At 50.6% G+C, this 16,224-nt stretch overlaps 2 protein-coding genes across 7 annotated transcripts in view; one reads left to right on the top strand and one right to left on the bottom strand.

Moving 5' to 3' along the window:
- Positions 1–2,964: 2,964 nt before the first annotated feature.
- On the top strand, positions 2,965–4,048 carry C5H20orf173 (chromosome 5 C20orf173 homolog). Its single transcript, XM_052181548.1, has 4 exons — positions 2,965–3,261; positions 3,461–3,621; positions 3,696–3,842; positions 3,998–4,048. The coding sequence occupies exons 1-4, from the start codon at positions 3,007–3,009 to the stop codon at positions 4,014–4,016; spliced, it is 582 nt and encodes a 193-aa protein (XP_052037508.1). The 5' UTR covers positions 2,965–3,006; the 3' UTR covers positions 4,017–4,048.
- Positions 4,049–8,185: 4,137 nt separating this feature from the next.
- The window catches only part of Cep250 (centrosomal protein 250), a 44,589-nt gene continuing 36,550 nt past the window's right edge, over positions 8,186–16,224 (bottom strand). For 5 of the 6 annotated variants that reach the window (XM_052184062.1, XM_052184064.1, XM_052184060.1 and 2 more), the window contains 6 exons: positions 13,596–16,196; positions 12,414–12,518; positions 12,109–12,258; positions 11,682–11,783; positions 10,784–10,846; positions 8,186–8,885 (listed from right to left, as the gene is read on the bottom strand). In XM_052184062.1, coding sequence (XP_052040022.1) covers positions 8,622–8,885; positions 10,784–10,846; positions 11,682–11,783; positions 12,109–12,258; positions 12,414–12,518; positions 13,596–16,196 — 3,285 coding nt within the window. In that variant the 3' untranslated portion in view covers positions 8,186–8,621. The remainder of the gene's footprint in view (positions 8,886–10,783; positions 10,847–11,681; positions 11,784–12,108; positions 12,259–12,413; positions 12,519–13,595; positions 16,197–16,224) is intronic. The other variant, XM_052184066.1, reaches the window with a different exon arrangement.

The raw sequence follows: 16,224 nt of genomic DNA, 5'->3' as shown, positions 1-16,224 counted from the left end.
TTATTCATAATGTATTTCTATCATGTACATGCACACACACACACACACACGCATACTCACATGCACACACACACACACACACACACACGCACACGCACACGCACACGCACACGCGCACACACAGTTACCCTCCTTCAGCCCCCTTCTTCTCCCATAACCCCCTTCAGTTTCTTTCTACGTTCATGTCTTTTTGTTTGTTTGCTTGTGTGTGTGCTCATGTGACTCACCACTTGTGACAATCTCCCTGCTTCTCCAATCAGCCATTATCAGTGTAAAACTCCTCAGATGCTGACTGGCCCATCTCGTGGAGATTTTCTGCAGATAACCTTAGCTGCTGTGAGTTCGATAGTGCAATACCCAGGTCCTGCCTGGAATCCAGAATTCCATACTGCTCCTCCTGCATCCTGTAGCTCTGACATTCTCTCAGCTCCATCCCCGGAAAGGTTCCCTGAGCCCTGGCGGGGGTAACAGAGTTGTCTGCTTTATGGCTGGTACTCAACAGCCAGTCCTGTGGGCACCTTGGTCAGCAGTCCCCCTTGAGCGCCACACAAGCACCTTCTCTGACCAAAGCTTGTAGCCACACCATCAGAGGGATAAGGTTTTGTATTTTTTTGTTAAGATTTACTAGGCAGTTATATTTTGGTTGATTCAGATTCTAAGTTTGAGGTCAATGTGGGCCTATGTAGGGAGAACCTGTTTTTAAAACGAAACAAAAAAATGAAATGCCATCAAGTCATGTTAATACTTATAATCCTGACACTTAGGAGGTAAAGGGAGGATGATTAAGATTTCAAGGTCAGCCTGGGCTACAAAAACCCATCTCAACAAACCAAAATTGTACCAGGTGGTTAAAAAATATGTGTGAGTTCATGACATTGCTCAGAGGCAGAGCACTGGAGTCAAAGTCCATGCCCGTATACAGGGATTGGCTCTGTAGAGGGAAATTGTCCGGTTTCCAGAAAAAAATGGAATACAAGACCTTTTGACCTTAAAACCTTAGAGCTGAAAAGGATTTGATCTTAGAACTATTTTTTAGAACCTGGATTTTTTTTTTCAAGACAGGGTTTCTCTGTGTAGCCCTGGCTGTCCTGGAACTCACTCTGTAGACCAGGCTGGCCTCGAACTCAGAAATCTGCCTGCCTTTGCCTCCCAGAGTGCTGGGATTACAGGTGTGCACCACCATCGCCCGGCAGAACCTACATTTTAAAGCTGGGTGCAGCAGCCTGAGAAGTGACTCAATAGTTAAGAGTATAGCTGCTCTTTCAGAGGACTCAGGGATCAGTCCCCGGAACCCACATGGTGGCCCCCACCCATCAGTAACTCCAGTTCTACAAAATCTGAACCGGCGTCTGGCCTTGTGCTCCGTGCACACAGTGCACATGTACACATGTAGACAGCACATCCATACGTACCAGCCTGTGTGGGGCTCTGAAGCTGACCCACGAATCACAGCACCAGAATGACTCCCAGCAGCTCCCCAGCAACTGTGCAGATGGATGTAAACAAGATGCAGCCCTTGGCGGGTCAAGACAAATCTCTGGACGCTGCAGGGTCAAGCTCAGGTCATCAGCTGGTGGGCCAAGGGCTCTTACCACTGAGCCATCTCACTGACCCTTGTAACTTTTTAACATTTTTTTTTCTTTTTTTGGATTTGGTTTTTTTGAGACAGGGTTTCTCTGTGTAGCCCTGGCTGTCCTGGAACTCTCTCTGCAGACCAGGCTGGCCTCGGACTCAGAAATCTGCCTGCCTCTGAGATTAAAGGTGTGTGCCACCACTGCCTAGCTGGAAATTGGTTTTTAATAGGGATGAATATATCATTCTTGTCTCAAGATGAAGTATATTGGTTTTTTTGTTGTTGTTTTTTTTACCAAGACAGGGTTTCTCTCTGTAGCCCTGGTTGTCCTAGAACTCATTCTGTAGACCAGGCTGGCCTCAAACTTAAGGAATTTTCTTGCCTCTGCCTCCCAAGTGCTGAAATTAAAGGCATGTGTCACCATTGCCCATCTAGTTTTGTTTTTATATGTATTTATACATATGTATCAAATGTGGATCTTGTTTGTTTAATTACTCAGGGAAAAAATAACTGTATTCTAATTGAAATCAAGTTTAGCCTAGTGGTTTTGAAAGGGGAGTTGTTAGGGTTTCTTGCTTTTGTTTTTATCTATTTTAAGCAAATGAGAACGTTCTGCAGGGTTAATGAGGTAACTAGGTAACTTATCTGGACAATTCCTAGACCCTACATGGTGGCTCTCTGCCCACCACACACATGAACCATGACATATGCACAGGCACTCTACATTAAAATAAATGCGATACAATTTGGAAAGCTTTCTCTAGTTGCTTCCGGTGTCAGGAAGGTGGATTTGATACCAGGGTGTGTGCATAAATATATATTAGTGACTGCAGAGAGGTGTCATAACATAAATCTAGGAAAAAATGAAAAAGAGAAAGAGTCACAATGATATCCAATACTCTGTTTTGATTTAAAAATATTTAAAGGAGAGAGAAAGAATCCTCGAGGAACACAGTGAGACCATAGCAGTGGGGGATGGTGGGGGTCACTGACTGACAGAACCATCTTGGAAGGCTTGGCTTCTGGTGAGCAATCTCAGACATCCAATTGAAAAGAGATGAGGGCACTGTGCAGGCTCTCACTTCCAGTAGTAATGATCCCGGTAACTGTCCCCTGCAGGGTGCAGGACAGTGGTCACAGTGTGGACTCTGCTATAATGGGTGGCGCTGACAGTCAGTCTTTCCTTCTACAGGGAGCACTCAGGACAACACTTATGCTCTCTGCCTGTGCTAGTGTCTTCACTAGGCCCAGTCAGAATCCTCCCTGGGGGTGAGAAACAGGACAGGAGGGAAGCGTTGGAGCTGAGGGGAGGCTGGAGAGCCGTAGAGGCCAGCCTGAGAGGGTGCTCATGCAGGCCGCGGCCTTAGCCCCATGTCCTTTCAGGTGGAGAAGCCAGTCTGTTGCCTGCCACATGAGCCACTGTCTGGGCAGACATGGAGCACCGCTGGGTCTTCTGGGGGCTTGTCTTGTGGCTGATGGCCCCCTGCCTGGATCTGACACATGAACTGGCACCCCAGCAGGGGTGGACACACGTGGTGCCACAACAATTTAGCTGGTTGTGCTTCAAAGTTGGGGAGCGTGGCTGCCTTTCAAAAACCCCCAACTGCTCCCGCGGCCACCACACAGCTGGAGAAGCATGTTATGAGAGGACCATGGGGGACTGGAGGACAAAAGCTCTCTGGTGGCTGGTCAGTGCTTAGCACCCGGCCCTGTGCTATTGGCTTCACTCCCCAGGCCCAGTCCCTCTCCCATCCTCTGGCCCAAATCCTTGCTCTTGGCTGCCGTGTGCCTCTCCCATGCCCATGCTTGGCCCCTAGTCCCTCCTCCTCCTTCCCAGAACTGATGGCTGGTGCCAGAACCCCCACCCCGTCTTCGTGCTGTTACCAGGGCATGAACTCAGTGAACAAGCATGGGACAGTGTGGAAGAAGCCATCAGAAGTGACTCCCAATTCCCTCCTGCACCACTTGGATTTGCACTGTGTGTCCTGTGCCATGCTGGGGAATTCTGGCCTCAGCAATATCAACCAATTATTCTACATGGCTTTCAGGTGGGTACTGAGAAGGTAGTAGGGTCCGGGTCGGTCTTGTCCCAGGTTCAGTCAGTTTCCATTTTTGTTCCCAGGATGAATCAGGCCTCCAGTCACAGCTCCAAGGTAGAGATGAGCCAAACCGGAGGACCCTTCACCTGTCCCAGGAACGCCAGTCACCAGGGCTCCTGGGGGCAGCACTGGTTACTGCAGCTTGCTGAGCTGGTGCCCCAAGTGACACGGTAATGGAGATATTCTCAGTGTGGAGTGCAGGAGTTCTCCCTGGGGAGATGGGAAGAGTGCTGGGGAGTCTGGGAAGTCTTGCTGAGGGCACCTGCGGGATTTTCTCAGCTCTCAGGAGCTTTCAAGAATTTCACCATCTCCAATTCTTCCATAGATTTTGGAAGATGGTCTAATTCTCTAGAAGCACAAGATAGTAAAGATGAGGTAAGAAGGTTGTGGCTCTGATCTGCTCTGGGCAAGGGCTCAGGCTAGCTCAGGTACTACATTAACACAGGCAACTAGCTGGATAAGCGGGGTGAGGGGGCCAGTACTGGAATTCAGAGTCTGGTCTGCATGGTCAGCACAGACTCCGTGCATACTTGATATCTTCAGCACAGAGGCCAAAGTTGTGTGTCTACACTCACTCCTCCCTGCCTTCCTCCGTCCTATTCTGCCCTTTATGTTTAAAAAGCTTACTTTATGTGCATGAGTATTTTGCTTGCATGTATGCATGTGCATCATGTTCATGTCTGGTACCCTCAGAGGTCAGGAGAGGGCTGGATTGCTTGACTATGGAGTCATGGATGGTTCTGAGCCATCATGTGGGCGTAGAGAACCAAACCCAGGTTCTCTGCAAGAGCAACCAAAGCTCTGAACCAATGAGCACATCTCTAGCTCTTAGGCAGTTCTGCAGCACTCTAGCTCTTGAGCTGCCTTTTGTTCCCCCACTCCCCCCCACCCCGCCTCTTTGTTTTGAGATAAGTCTCTCTGTGTAGGTCTGGCTGTTCTGGAAGTCGCTCTGTAGCCCAGGTTAGCTTTGAACTCACAGAAATCCTCTTTTGTGAGACTAAAGGCCTTGAATCCCCTCCCAGGGCATGGCAGGGATCAGCTAGGTGATGCTCTTTTTGAGGTCCAGGGTCAGTGTATAAGGGTGTTCGCCACCCTAGGGACATGAAGTTCCACTCTTCCAGCTCTAGAGACAGCCTATCACTAGATGATGACAGAGGGAGCTTGGGCTAAAGGACAGGATCCGGCCTGCTGACACGAACGTCCTTGCTCATATGCTAGGCCGCCCTCTCTAGATTTGGATCAAAACAGCAAAGAAAGAAGTCTTATTACTGACAGAATGATAATCAGACCAAAGGCCCCCAGAAGGATCTGTCCACATGGACCAGAGAAGCAGAGATGGAAGTTGTTTGTCAGCTAAGATGGGCAGACAAAGCCGAAATTCACAAGTGATGAGCTGAGTGCTGGATTTTTAGTGTCACAACAGCCACGTAACTGTGAAGACATTTATGGGTAAAGAGAAAATGGTGTGACAGCAGTCTGGTTCTGAATAAAATCTTGGTCTGCTATTCTCTACAGACATAGTATCTGGGGAGGAAGCGTCAGATCTCAGGGACACTCTCTTCCATCCATCTACCTAGTCATTTATGCATCCATTTATCTAGTTATCATCTATTTAATTTTTCTTGGGCAGAAGTTTACAATGTAGCACTAGGCTGACCTTGAACTCATGATGTTCCTGTTTCTGAGTTCTGAGGACTGACATTACAGGTGTACACTGCCTGGTCCAGTGTTATATAGCATTTTTGTTTGTTTGTTTTTTCGAGACAGTGTTTCTCTGTATAGCCCTGGCTGTCCTGGAACTCACTCTGTAGACCAGGCTGGCCTCGAACTCAGAAATCCACCTGCCTCTGCCTCCCAAGTGCTGGGATTAAAGGCGTGCGCCACCACCACCCGGCTTATATAGCATTTTTTGCAAGACAAAAACTTTTCATTTTGGAGGAAAGCTCCTTAAGACCTAGGAGGTACTAAGGGGAGGCAAAAATTTCATTCTACAGGGAAAACTCCCAAGTAACAACTCAAAAACTTCAGGAAGTTCCAGAAACTAAGCAGATTCACTAGGCTCTTCACTCTATTATTATACATAAACTACGAGGCCTGCAGAGTCACTCCCAGACAAACCCTGATGCCTTGCAGGAAGCAGAGATCAATTGAATTGCCTGGAAAGGACTCTCTAACTTGTGCAGCTGCCCACAAGTTGTGCAATGGGATCCAAGTTTGCAGTATTTGTCAGTGTCACACTTTGTGGGGTGGGCCTTTGGTTATGTAGCTGTCTTTGCCCCCCCCCCCCAATCAAATGCATTTGTTCACTCCCACTGAATAACATGGCCCAACCTCATCAAGTTAGTGCCATTGTTTACAGAGGGGACTCCAGTACAGGGAATTCCTCCTTCCAAAAAAAATAAATAAATAAAAATCAAAAAAATGAAACTGAACTCTTCCTGAGTTCAAATCCCAGCAACCACATGGTGGCTCACAACCATCTGTAATGAGATCTGATGCCCACTTCTGGTGTGTCTGAAGACAGCTACAGTGTACTAATATATAATAAATAAATCTTAAAAAAAAAAAAAAAGAAACCGGGATTCTAATACATGCAATCTGTGTGTGTGAAGGACTTAACGGTCAAAAGCACAAAGTTCAAGAGTACTAAGAATGAGCAACGCATGCTCAGACCCAGCATAGAAGACTGGGAACAACACTGTTGGGGGCTGGTGACATGGCTTAGTGGCAGAACTCCTAAGTAGCATCGCTGACACCTTGGGTTCTATCCCCAAGACTGAAGGAAAAGAAGAAAGGTGGACATGACTGCTCTTAGGCTCTGAGGAAGTCACCAACAATGGTCTCAGGCCTGGGAGCTCTACTCTCTATCTGTGACAGGTATGGCCAGTCTGTGTTGATTGGCTTGATACATGGTGGGACTTTGGGGCCAGAGTCACTTCTAGTTGATGTGCCCAGGGAGGGACACAAGCGTAATCGGGCAGACGACTATGTTAGGAATAAAGCCTGATGGACCTCTCAAATAAAGGCTTTGACTTTAGGCAAAGGTCAGAGAGCTTGGCTTAAAGTGAAGAAATTTGGAGGTTGTATAGTACCTTTTACTCTCCTGTAGTAATTGTCTCCAAGGCTGACTGACTCTATCTGCTAACCTGGGTCTAGTCCTGGAAGCTTCCAGTCTCCATACAATCTAATCTCCGCCTACAGTGTTTTCAGCCTCAGACTTACTGCTGAATAAGCTCACCCTTTCTAGTTGTTTCTGAACTCTGACAGGCTGGTTAACTCAGCTGTTCTGGTTCAAAACTCCTCTCCATGCTGACTGATTCAAACTTGCTTCCCTGGCCTTCTCCTAAATTGCTCTGCTTGGCCTCAAACTAACTCTAACAATATGTTCTAATCTCCTGGCTCCGTCTTTACCGGTCTAGTCTAGCTTGTTCTCTCTTCAACCTCTCTGTGAAATTCTCCCAGTAAGACTGCCCTTCCCCTTCCTCCCTCTCTGCACTGCCCCTTAAGGAGCTTCCCTTTCTTCTCTCTTCTTATGAGAGTTGGGCAGATCCTATTCTGTCAAATTTTTCTGTGGTTCGTCATTTTGTCTGACACTCAACTAGAGAGTGTTTTCAAACACGGGTGCTTCCTTTTATAAACTGACTTTACCTTCACAGTTTGGGATTAAAGGTAAATACTATTGGCATGTCTGTATTCCAGCCAGACGGACTTAAGGTGTGTGCTAAGGGTTGAGCCACACCACAACTAGAAACAGGTTTTTTCTTCAGTAACCACCACAATCTCAGGGTTCACAGTGTGACCAAGCATCCTGCAGCAGGTGGCGGCTTAGTGTCTGGGCTGGGCAGAGGCCTGCCACAATCCAGTCATGGTCCCAGCCTTTGCTACAACAGACCAGTTCCCCAGCAGTGCTTAGCAGCGCTCTCAGCTTCTCCATCCCCGCAAGGTCAGTGGGTGATTTTTGCTCTATGGTCCTGTTCATACTCAGTCTGTCTCTAACTCATTAATGTGTTACTTGGTTCTTGTTTTGTTTATGGCATATATGCATGTGTATGGGCATGTATGTGCTATTCCATGTGTGGAGGTCAGATGGCACTTGGGGGGGGGGATGATAGAACTCAGGTTGTCAGGCTTCGCAGGAAGTACCTTTATTTGCTGAGTCATCTCACTAGACTTGTTGTGAGGTTCTTATGAGTCACACTTTAGGTTGGCCTAGGCTTTTTGCTTTTTTTTCCTTCCTTGGTTTTGCAAGACAGGGTTTCTTCGTGGAGTTTTGGCTGGCCTGGAACTCACTCTGTAGACCAGGCTGACCTCAAACTCAGAGATCCTGCTTCTGCCACTCCAAGTGCTATGATTAAAGGTGTGAACCAGAGGGGATTTTCTAATTAACCTTCCCAGTTAGACAACATACCCTGTAGTATGTTCATGCCACCATGTAAGAATCAGTAAATCTTCCTTAATTCCCTTGATGCCCTGCTTCTGCCCATCTACATAAGCAGAGACAGCAGCCAAGGACTAATGCAAAGACCTAGGATTTATTGTTGAAGGGATAGTGAGGGACGCTCCCTGTACCTGATACATTCAGGATGCTCCTGCCCAGGACAGAATTGACCCATATGTTGTTGAGTCTTCAGGCTTAGTGTAGATTGTAGTTGCTTCATCCAGCAGAAAGACAACAGATGCCCTGTGGTCAGGGCAAGGCACTTCTTGGGTAGCGACAGGCTAGCAAGCAAATGTGATTTGCCTCATTCCCATGTGTGCTGGGCCCTTCTTCAGCCTAGAGGGTCTCATTTTCTTCCCAGGACTGTCAGCTGGCTAGGGTCTCCCAGGTTGGTAACAGGTCAGTCTTGACTTTGGAAAACTTGTAGCTGGGTAGAGGGGCTGTGGCCCCTCTGCAGTCATCCGATGTGTGTACCACCTGGCTCGCCTATGTCCTGCCCTTCATATAGTCACTACCTGTGGGCATTTTGAGTAGTGTCCAGACTGGGATGTATCAGGAATGGCCCTGGGGATGTCAGACTCTGATTCAGAGACTCATCCAGCTTCCGGGTCTCAGCCTCCAGAACAGTGGCCTCAGGGGCCTGGGCCACAGTGAGCAGGGAATGAGACAGGCTGTGATGCAGGCCTGCTAGCTCACGGCTGGTCTGCACGGATCGCGCAATGTAGTCCTGCCTCTGCTTTCGCTCCAAGGCCAGCTGGGCTCGCAGCAGGGCTACCTGGTGGACAGGAAAGCAAGGAGGCAGTTGAGGGCTGAGGCTGTCCTGGCCCTTCTGTTCTGTGCTCTTGGGGAATCCACCCTGCTACATATATGACTCTCAGAATCAGGCTCTAGGGTTGGGAAAAGGGCCCCATGGACTCAAATCCAGTGATTCTCAACACTGCCTCCAGTTATGATGGCTGGTTTAATTGTCAGCTTATCACAATCTAGAATCACCTGGGAAGCATCTCAGGGAGGGGTCATCTCTTCTACATAATGTGAGCACAGAGCTCAGGCAGTGGTGCCACTCCGTGGCTCTGGGTCCTGGACTGCAGAGCTGACAGTGGGCATGCACACATTCACTCTCTGGGCTGCTGACTGGTGTGACTAGTTGCTTTAACTTCCTGCAGCTGTGAACTCCCTGCTATGACGGACTGTTACCTGAAATTACAGCTAAAACAACCCTTTTCTCCTGAACATTGCTTTTGTCAGCGTATTTTATCAACGCATACAGGACAACAGGTGACATGTAGGGAGCAGCAATAAAACTCAACAAGTTTTTTAATTTTTAAAAAATTTACTTTTAAAAAGTGTATGACTGTTTTGTCTGCATGTATATGTGTGCATCAGGTGTGCCTGGTGCTTGCAGAGTCAGAGGAGAGCATCAGATCCCTGGGACTGGAGTTGGTGGATGATTGTGATGGGAACTGACCTAGATCCTCTGCAAGAGCAACGAGTGCTCTTAACCACTGAGCTTTCCCTCCAGCCCATCACCAAATTTATTAAAGGGAAATTTACTTTTTTTCTTTTTTTTGTTTTTTCAAGACAGGGTTTCTCTGTATAGCCTTGGCTGTCCTAGAACTCACTCTGTAGACCAAGCTATCCTGGAACTCAGAAATCCGCCTGCCTCTGCCTCCCAAGTGCTGGGATTGCAGGCGTGCACCACCACCACCCAGCCAAGTTCTTTTTTTTTTTGTTTGTTTTTTACATGTGATAAAATGCCCAGAATTTTAATTTTAATGATTTTGATAATGGATATGTCTGTGCATAACCACAATCTAATCAAGACAGAACATTTTAATCACAGTAAAAGTCCCATCATAGCTTTTGGGAGAAAATATTCCGCCTTAACTAGAATGGTGTGATGCCCAGGTATCAGTATTGTTTTTCGAAGTTCCTCCCTGGGTGGCTCTAGCTATAGCTAAGGCTGAGATCACCAACTCAACTTTCCACTCTTCAGGTAGACAGTGAGATACACAGAAACAGGGAAGTGACTGAGTGTCAGGATTGTACAGAGCTAGCCCAGGGAAGAGGCAGCAGACTGCAGATCTGCACGGGCACTAGGAAAAGAAAGGGCTTCTCTTGCCTCAGGCTGAGTCAGGATTGCTTCATAATAAGCTTAACAAAATTAAAACCTACAGGCAAAATGCGAGAGCTAGCCCTGACAGTAACAACTGCTGACTTCTGAGAGAGGCTCAGAGGTCAAAGAAGTGGGGTGGAGAGAGGAAGGGAGAAAGGTGTGGGGGAAAGAACAGGGTAGGAGCTTAAGGTAAGACCCTGGGGCAGGCAGGGAGGCACTGATGTTTCCCTGAGGGCAGCCTGCTGGGGCTGGGGCTGGGTCCTCTGTCTAAGGTGCTGTTGGAAGTCCTGCCTGCCACTGCTCCCTGGTCCGATCTGTTCTAGGTGCCCCTGCTTCTTTCCCTTTGTGAGTATGGGTGGAGGCTGGCCTGGACTTGTTCCCACTCTTCAGTGGAGCTGGAACTGCAGCACTCTTTGCCTCCCATGAAGATGGAAGTTCTCTGATGCCAAAGCTACTTTCCTTCTCTGGCGGGAAATGCACAGACACGACACTAAACCTTGTTGCCTGCATAGTGAGAGGGAAAAGGAGACTAGAAAGTGGATCCTTCCAGAACATACCTCTCTCTGAAGCTCAGCCATGAGCATGCTGTCCGAGGAACCCCTCCGACTTCCTCTCCCATCCTAGGAAAACAAATATGGATCCTGTTAACTGGGCTACCCTGCTCTAGCAGCCACAGCACCCTACCTCTGCTCCAAGGCCAGCTAGGCTCCCGGGGTCTACCTACCAGGCCACTCCTGGGGTCTAGGCAACATCTGAGGTCAGAAGTACCTGAGCTCAGGCTGCAGCTCAGTGGGGCAGGGCTCAGGGCTAGGGGAGGCTGAGGAGGACCCACGTGTGAGCAGCACGTGGGCAATATCCCCCCGGGAGGAACTTTTGTATTTAACATAAAGGTTCAGGATGGATCTGTTTTGTGGCGGCCTTGGCTATGAGCCAATGATATAAAGGGGAAAACAGTGTCTGCCTTGGGATATGGGTGAAGTTTGGAGATGTTCAGGCCCAGAAGCAGTCTTTCTCTCCATGCAGACTTAAGGCAGCGACAGCTAAGGGGAACAAACACCTCCCCAAACACCTTCCCTCAGAACGGGCCTCTGTGCCAGGACCTATCAATAACTCTAACTTTGTAAACTCAAAACTAAGGTCTCTAAGAGAGCCGCAGCGCTGTGATCCCACTCCTGGGGTGACCCCACTCCTGGGGGTTCTCTGGCTGACCCAAGGTGAACCTGAGGCCCTTGTCTGGGAGTGAGTGGATCTGAACTGAGAATGCAGGCCCACTCTCCTGAGCACACACTTACCTAAGTAGGGCTGCTTTGCAAGTAAGGGCAGACTAGGGCAGTATCAAGCCAGGACGGGCTCTGGATTAGGTAGAGTGGCTGTCTCTATATAGAAGAGTGCTATATATGCGCTACAGAGGGTGGAGTTAAGGCAAGGAAAGGGCAGGAAGAAAAACAGGGAAACCTGCAGTGTGGGGGATGAATTCACAGTTTCTCTGGCCTCCAGTGACCCTGCCCGAGATGCACGCAGGGAATCCCTCTTCAGCTTCCTCCGTTCTCGCTCCACCTGCCAATATGCAATGGAGAAATCACGCGGGCAGGGATGAGTATAAAGAGCTAGACACCATGGGGAGCAAGGCTCCAGGGCCTGGGAGGGCTTAAGGCAGGGTGCAGGAGCTCCTGGCACAGAGGAGGTGGTTAGCTCTCAGGCCTGGGAAGCAGAGGCTAGCTGTGTGGGCTGTTTCAGCTCTGTCACAACGGCTCCGCCCCCTGGAGCAGAGAGCAAGCACCCACAGACAACGCACGGCTGTAATTTAATGAAGTGTTTCAGAAACAGCAGAAGGAGTGGGGCTGCAGGCCCGGGCCCCGGGGAGACTGCAGAAGTTTCCGACCTGCTCCAAGGTGGTCCGCAGCTGCGCATTGTGGCACTGCAGCTTGCTCCGGTCAACTTCCAGCTCTGCCACGGCTTGCTGCAGACGTTCAAGCCTCTGTGTCAACTGTTCCTTCTCCTCCACTCCAGGACTAGGCTCAGCCTCTGCTACCTACAAGGGAGACCACGGTGCTCACCTGGGCAGTCCTATGGACAGCGAAAAGAGCTGGGGGGCAAAGGACCAAGCTGGCAGTTTGGGTTCAGAGACCCATTCCAAAAGGACAAGTGGTTGACAGGGCTCCTCCTATGCCACTGGGTCCCACTCACCTCTCCAGGCTGTGTGCCCTGTCCAGCTTTGGGTCCCCGGTCTGCTCTGCTGGTTGAGTGTGACTGCTGCTCTTCCAGAGCCTGTCTGCTGAGTACCAACTCCTCCTAAGGGAGAGCACAGAAGTCCCACTGTGGCAAACCATTCCAAAGTTGTCTCGTCCTCTACCTCTTCATTAGTGTGCCATGCTCAAGAAGGGAGGCAAGTCTGCAAGTGTGTACTGTGTATGTGTGTGTGTTGTGTGCTGTGGGGTATGTTGTGCGTGTGCATGTATATGTGTGGTGTGTCACAGGCTCACAGGGAAAGGATGAGGCAAGTGGTCTAATCAGAGCCCTAGTCAGACTGTTAGAGCTAACTCACTTCAACCAGATGTCTGACTTTGGTCTCTGGCATTTTTAAAATTTTTTATTTTATTTTTATTTATTTATTTATTTGTTTGTTTGTTTATTTATTTATTTATTTATTTTGGTTTTTCGAGACAGGGTTTCTCTGTGTGGTCCTGGCTGTCCTGGAACTCACTCTGTAGACCAGGCTGGCCTCGAACTCAGAAATCTGCCTGCCTCTGCCTCCCAAGTGCTGGGACTAAAGGTGTGTGCCACCACTGCCCCGCAAGCCTACTCTTCTTTACCTCAGTGGGTGGAAACCCAGGTGCTGCCTCTGTCCTTTCCTTATTCACACTCCCTTGGTCTTCCCCAGTCTGATGTTGCTCCACATGCTGTCCAGAGCAGTTTTTCTGAACGTGTCCTAAACCTTCCATCCACTTCCTGCTAGTGACCCAGGCTTATGCTGTCCTCTTCGCTTACCAACACCCTCTGTGTCCCAGGTGACTTCAGCCTCCCTTGGGTCTTCCATTTGTCCCTTCTTATGTTTCCTCTGCCTTTCTCCAAGAAAGTCCTGCCCCCATGCTACCTAGCGGATTCCCTACCAGTTCCTTCCAACCTGACAAACACCGCTTTCCCAGGAAGCTGTTGGTACCCACCCCTGGAGGCCGCCGGGTGTCCCTGCTGCATGCTCATGCACATTGAGGTTCCTCTCTCAGGCCTGGGCGATGCTGACCATAGTTGCTCTTGTTCTCCGCTAGCTCTGGGGTACGGCACTCACTGTCTGCTTTCTTGCTCTCTGAGCAGCCCTAGAACTCAGCTAATAGCTGTTCCCTGGCCTCCCACCCCCACATGGCGACTCACCTGCAGTCTTTGTTGTTCCGAATCCCGCTCTAGGACAGAGGCTTGTAGGAACATGGCTATCTCCTGCAGACTGCTGATGCTGGCCTTGCTTTGAGCCAGGGACAGAGCCAAGTCCTGAGCCTTCTCCCTCCATTCAATCTCCCGGGCCTCTGTTTGCCTTAGGGCATTCTGCAAGCGCTCCAACTCCTGTTGTGCTGGGAACAGTTGTAGAGATGGCTTCTCCGCTGGGAAGGCTCTGTGGCTTGGGGAGGAGGCCTCCTGATTCTGCCTTTGCTGGGCCTCCCTCAGCATCAAAATCTCTTCTTCCTTTTGGGCTACAGTCAGCTGTAGCTCCTTTAAGCTCTCAAGAAGCCCCCTCGTTTCCTCCTCTCTCTCTTGCTCCAGACTTTGCTTCTCTTGGATTCCATTTTCCTGGCTCCTCTGGGCCACAGCCTTCTCTAGTAGCTGCCTCTGCTCATCCTGCTGCCTCAGCTCTTCTTCCTTCTGGCAAAGTTCCTGCTGGAGGTGCTGCATAACCTCCTGGTGTCGCAGAGCCTGGGCCTGGATCTCACTTTCCCGTATCCTCAGGGCCTCCTCCAGCTGCCGGGCACGTGCCTGGCAGGTGTCCAGGGTAGCTTGCAAGGTGGCAGTGCTAGCCTCCAGGGTACAGCTCAACTCAGCCTGTTCAAGGAGACTCTCCTCTTTCTCCTGCAGGGCAGCTTGGGCTTTGCTGAGGGCCTCCTGCAGAGCCTCTGCCTGGCCAAATGCAGCCTCCTCCTGTTGGCGGGAATACTGGTTTTCTGCTCGCAGCGCCTCTAGCTCTTGTTCTTGTTCTGTGAGTGTGGCCTGGGCCTGCAGCCAGCTGTCCTGCAGGGTCCTGGCTTCTGCCTCATGTTCCTGGGCCTGTTCAGCACACCGTTGCTGAAGGGCCAGCACAGCCTTCTCGTGCTCCCGAGACTCAGCCCTTAGGTCTCCCAGCACCTCCTCCAGGGCCCGTACCTGCCGTCCCTCCACTACTAGTTCTTCCTGGAGTCTTTGCGCCCGTTCCCTCTGTTCTTCCAGCTCTGCCTGACGCTCCTTCAGTGTCACCCGGGCCTGCTCCAGAGCGGCCTGCAGAGCACGTGTCTGTTGTTTCATGCTCTCCTCCTGGCCCCGGGTCTGCTGTTGTTCTTGCTGAAGGGTCTCTAGTTCATGGTCCCTCTGGGCCAGAGCCCTCTGGGCCTCCTCCAGCTGACCCTGAAGCACCTGCTCTCTCAGTTCCCCTTGCTCCTTGGCTTCCTGGAGGTGCTGCTGCAGGGTTGCTGTCTCCTGCTCTCGATGGGTCAGGAGCAGGCTGGTCTCACCCACCTTCCTGTGCAGACCCTGGAGCTGCTGTTCCAGCTGGCCCACGTGGCCCTGAAGCTCCTGGATGTGCTCCTGCTGGCATTCTACCTCCTTCTCCTTATCACGCAGGATCAGCTTCAAGTGCTCCAGGCTCCCTCGCTGGGCTTTACTCGGGCTCTTTCCGTCGTCTGCGCGCTCTTGCATCAGCGGCCGCTGAGAGGCCAGCTCCTGGCCGCGTTCTCTCAAGGAATGCTTGATCTGCTCTAGGTCCTCCTCTAAGATCTTGGTCTGCAGCGTCCTCTGGTCTTCCAGAATCTGAATCCTTTCCTTCTGCAGCACCAGCTCCTGGCCTCTCCTCTCCAGGTCCTGAGTCAGCTGTTCCTTCTGCTTTTGCAGCTCATCAATCTGCTGGCGCTGGGCGGTCACCTCCTGGTCCCTGTCCTGCAGCTCTTTGGCCAGGCGGGTGCTGTGGAGTTCCAGCTCCTGGAGCTGGCTGCTCTGCGCCTGCAGCTCCTGGCTCCTTTCTTCCAGGTCCAGTGTGAGGTGGGTTAGAGCCACCCTCTGCATTTCCCTCTGGCCTTCCAGTTCTGTGATCACCTTCTGTTGGCCCTCCACTTTGTGATGGCTTTCCTCCAGTTCCAGGGCCAGGCATTCCAGTGTCCCCAGCTGCTTTTTCAGATCCTGAATCTGTCCCCTCTGGGACTCAATCACTTGAGCCTTCTGCTCAAGGTCCAGAAGCTGGTGTTCCAGGACACTCCTCTGCGCCTCCCGATGGTTCTCCAGTTCTCTGATCTGGTCCCGCTGCACACTCAGTTTCTGCTCTCGCTCCTGGACGGCCATGGGCAGGTGCTCTAAGACGGACCTGCACTGCTCCAGCTCCTGAATCTGTTCTTGTTGCAGGTCCACCTCCCGACTGCGCTTCTTCAGGTCCAAGGAGAGCAACTCCAGAGCAGCCTTCTGCATTTCCCGCTGCTTCTCCAGTTCCCGAACCTCAGCCTGCAATGTCTCCACCTCCCGTTCTCTGTTAGATAGGGTCTGTGCCAGCAGGGCTAGATTCTCCTGCAAAGCTTTCCCCTGGGCCACCGTCAGCTCACCCTGTTCTTGCAAAGCCTGGGCTCTCTCCCGTTCACTCTCTATCTCCTCATTTTTCAGTTTCAGTGCAGAGCGGGCTGTCCGCAGATCTTCTTCCAGGACACCAGCTGCACGTGCCTGAGCCTGGGCTTCTGCAGCACATGCTTGCAGGTGTTCAACCTGGGCTGACAGCTTCTCCTTGGATGCCTGGAGCAACTCTCGATCATTCTGCAAACAAGAGGCAAAACACCTAAGA

The sequence above is a fragment of the Apodemus sylvaticus genome, chromosome 5, assembly GCF_947179515.1.
Source record: "Apodemus sylvaticus chromosome 5, mApoSyl1.1, whole genome shotgun sequence".
Taxonomy (NCBI): Eukaryota; Metazoa; Chordata; class Mammalia; order Rodentia; family Muridae; genus Apodemus; species Apodemus sylvaticus.
Note: the sequence above shows the minus strand (reverse complement) of the source record. Positions and strands in the feature narration are given on the sequence as shown.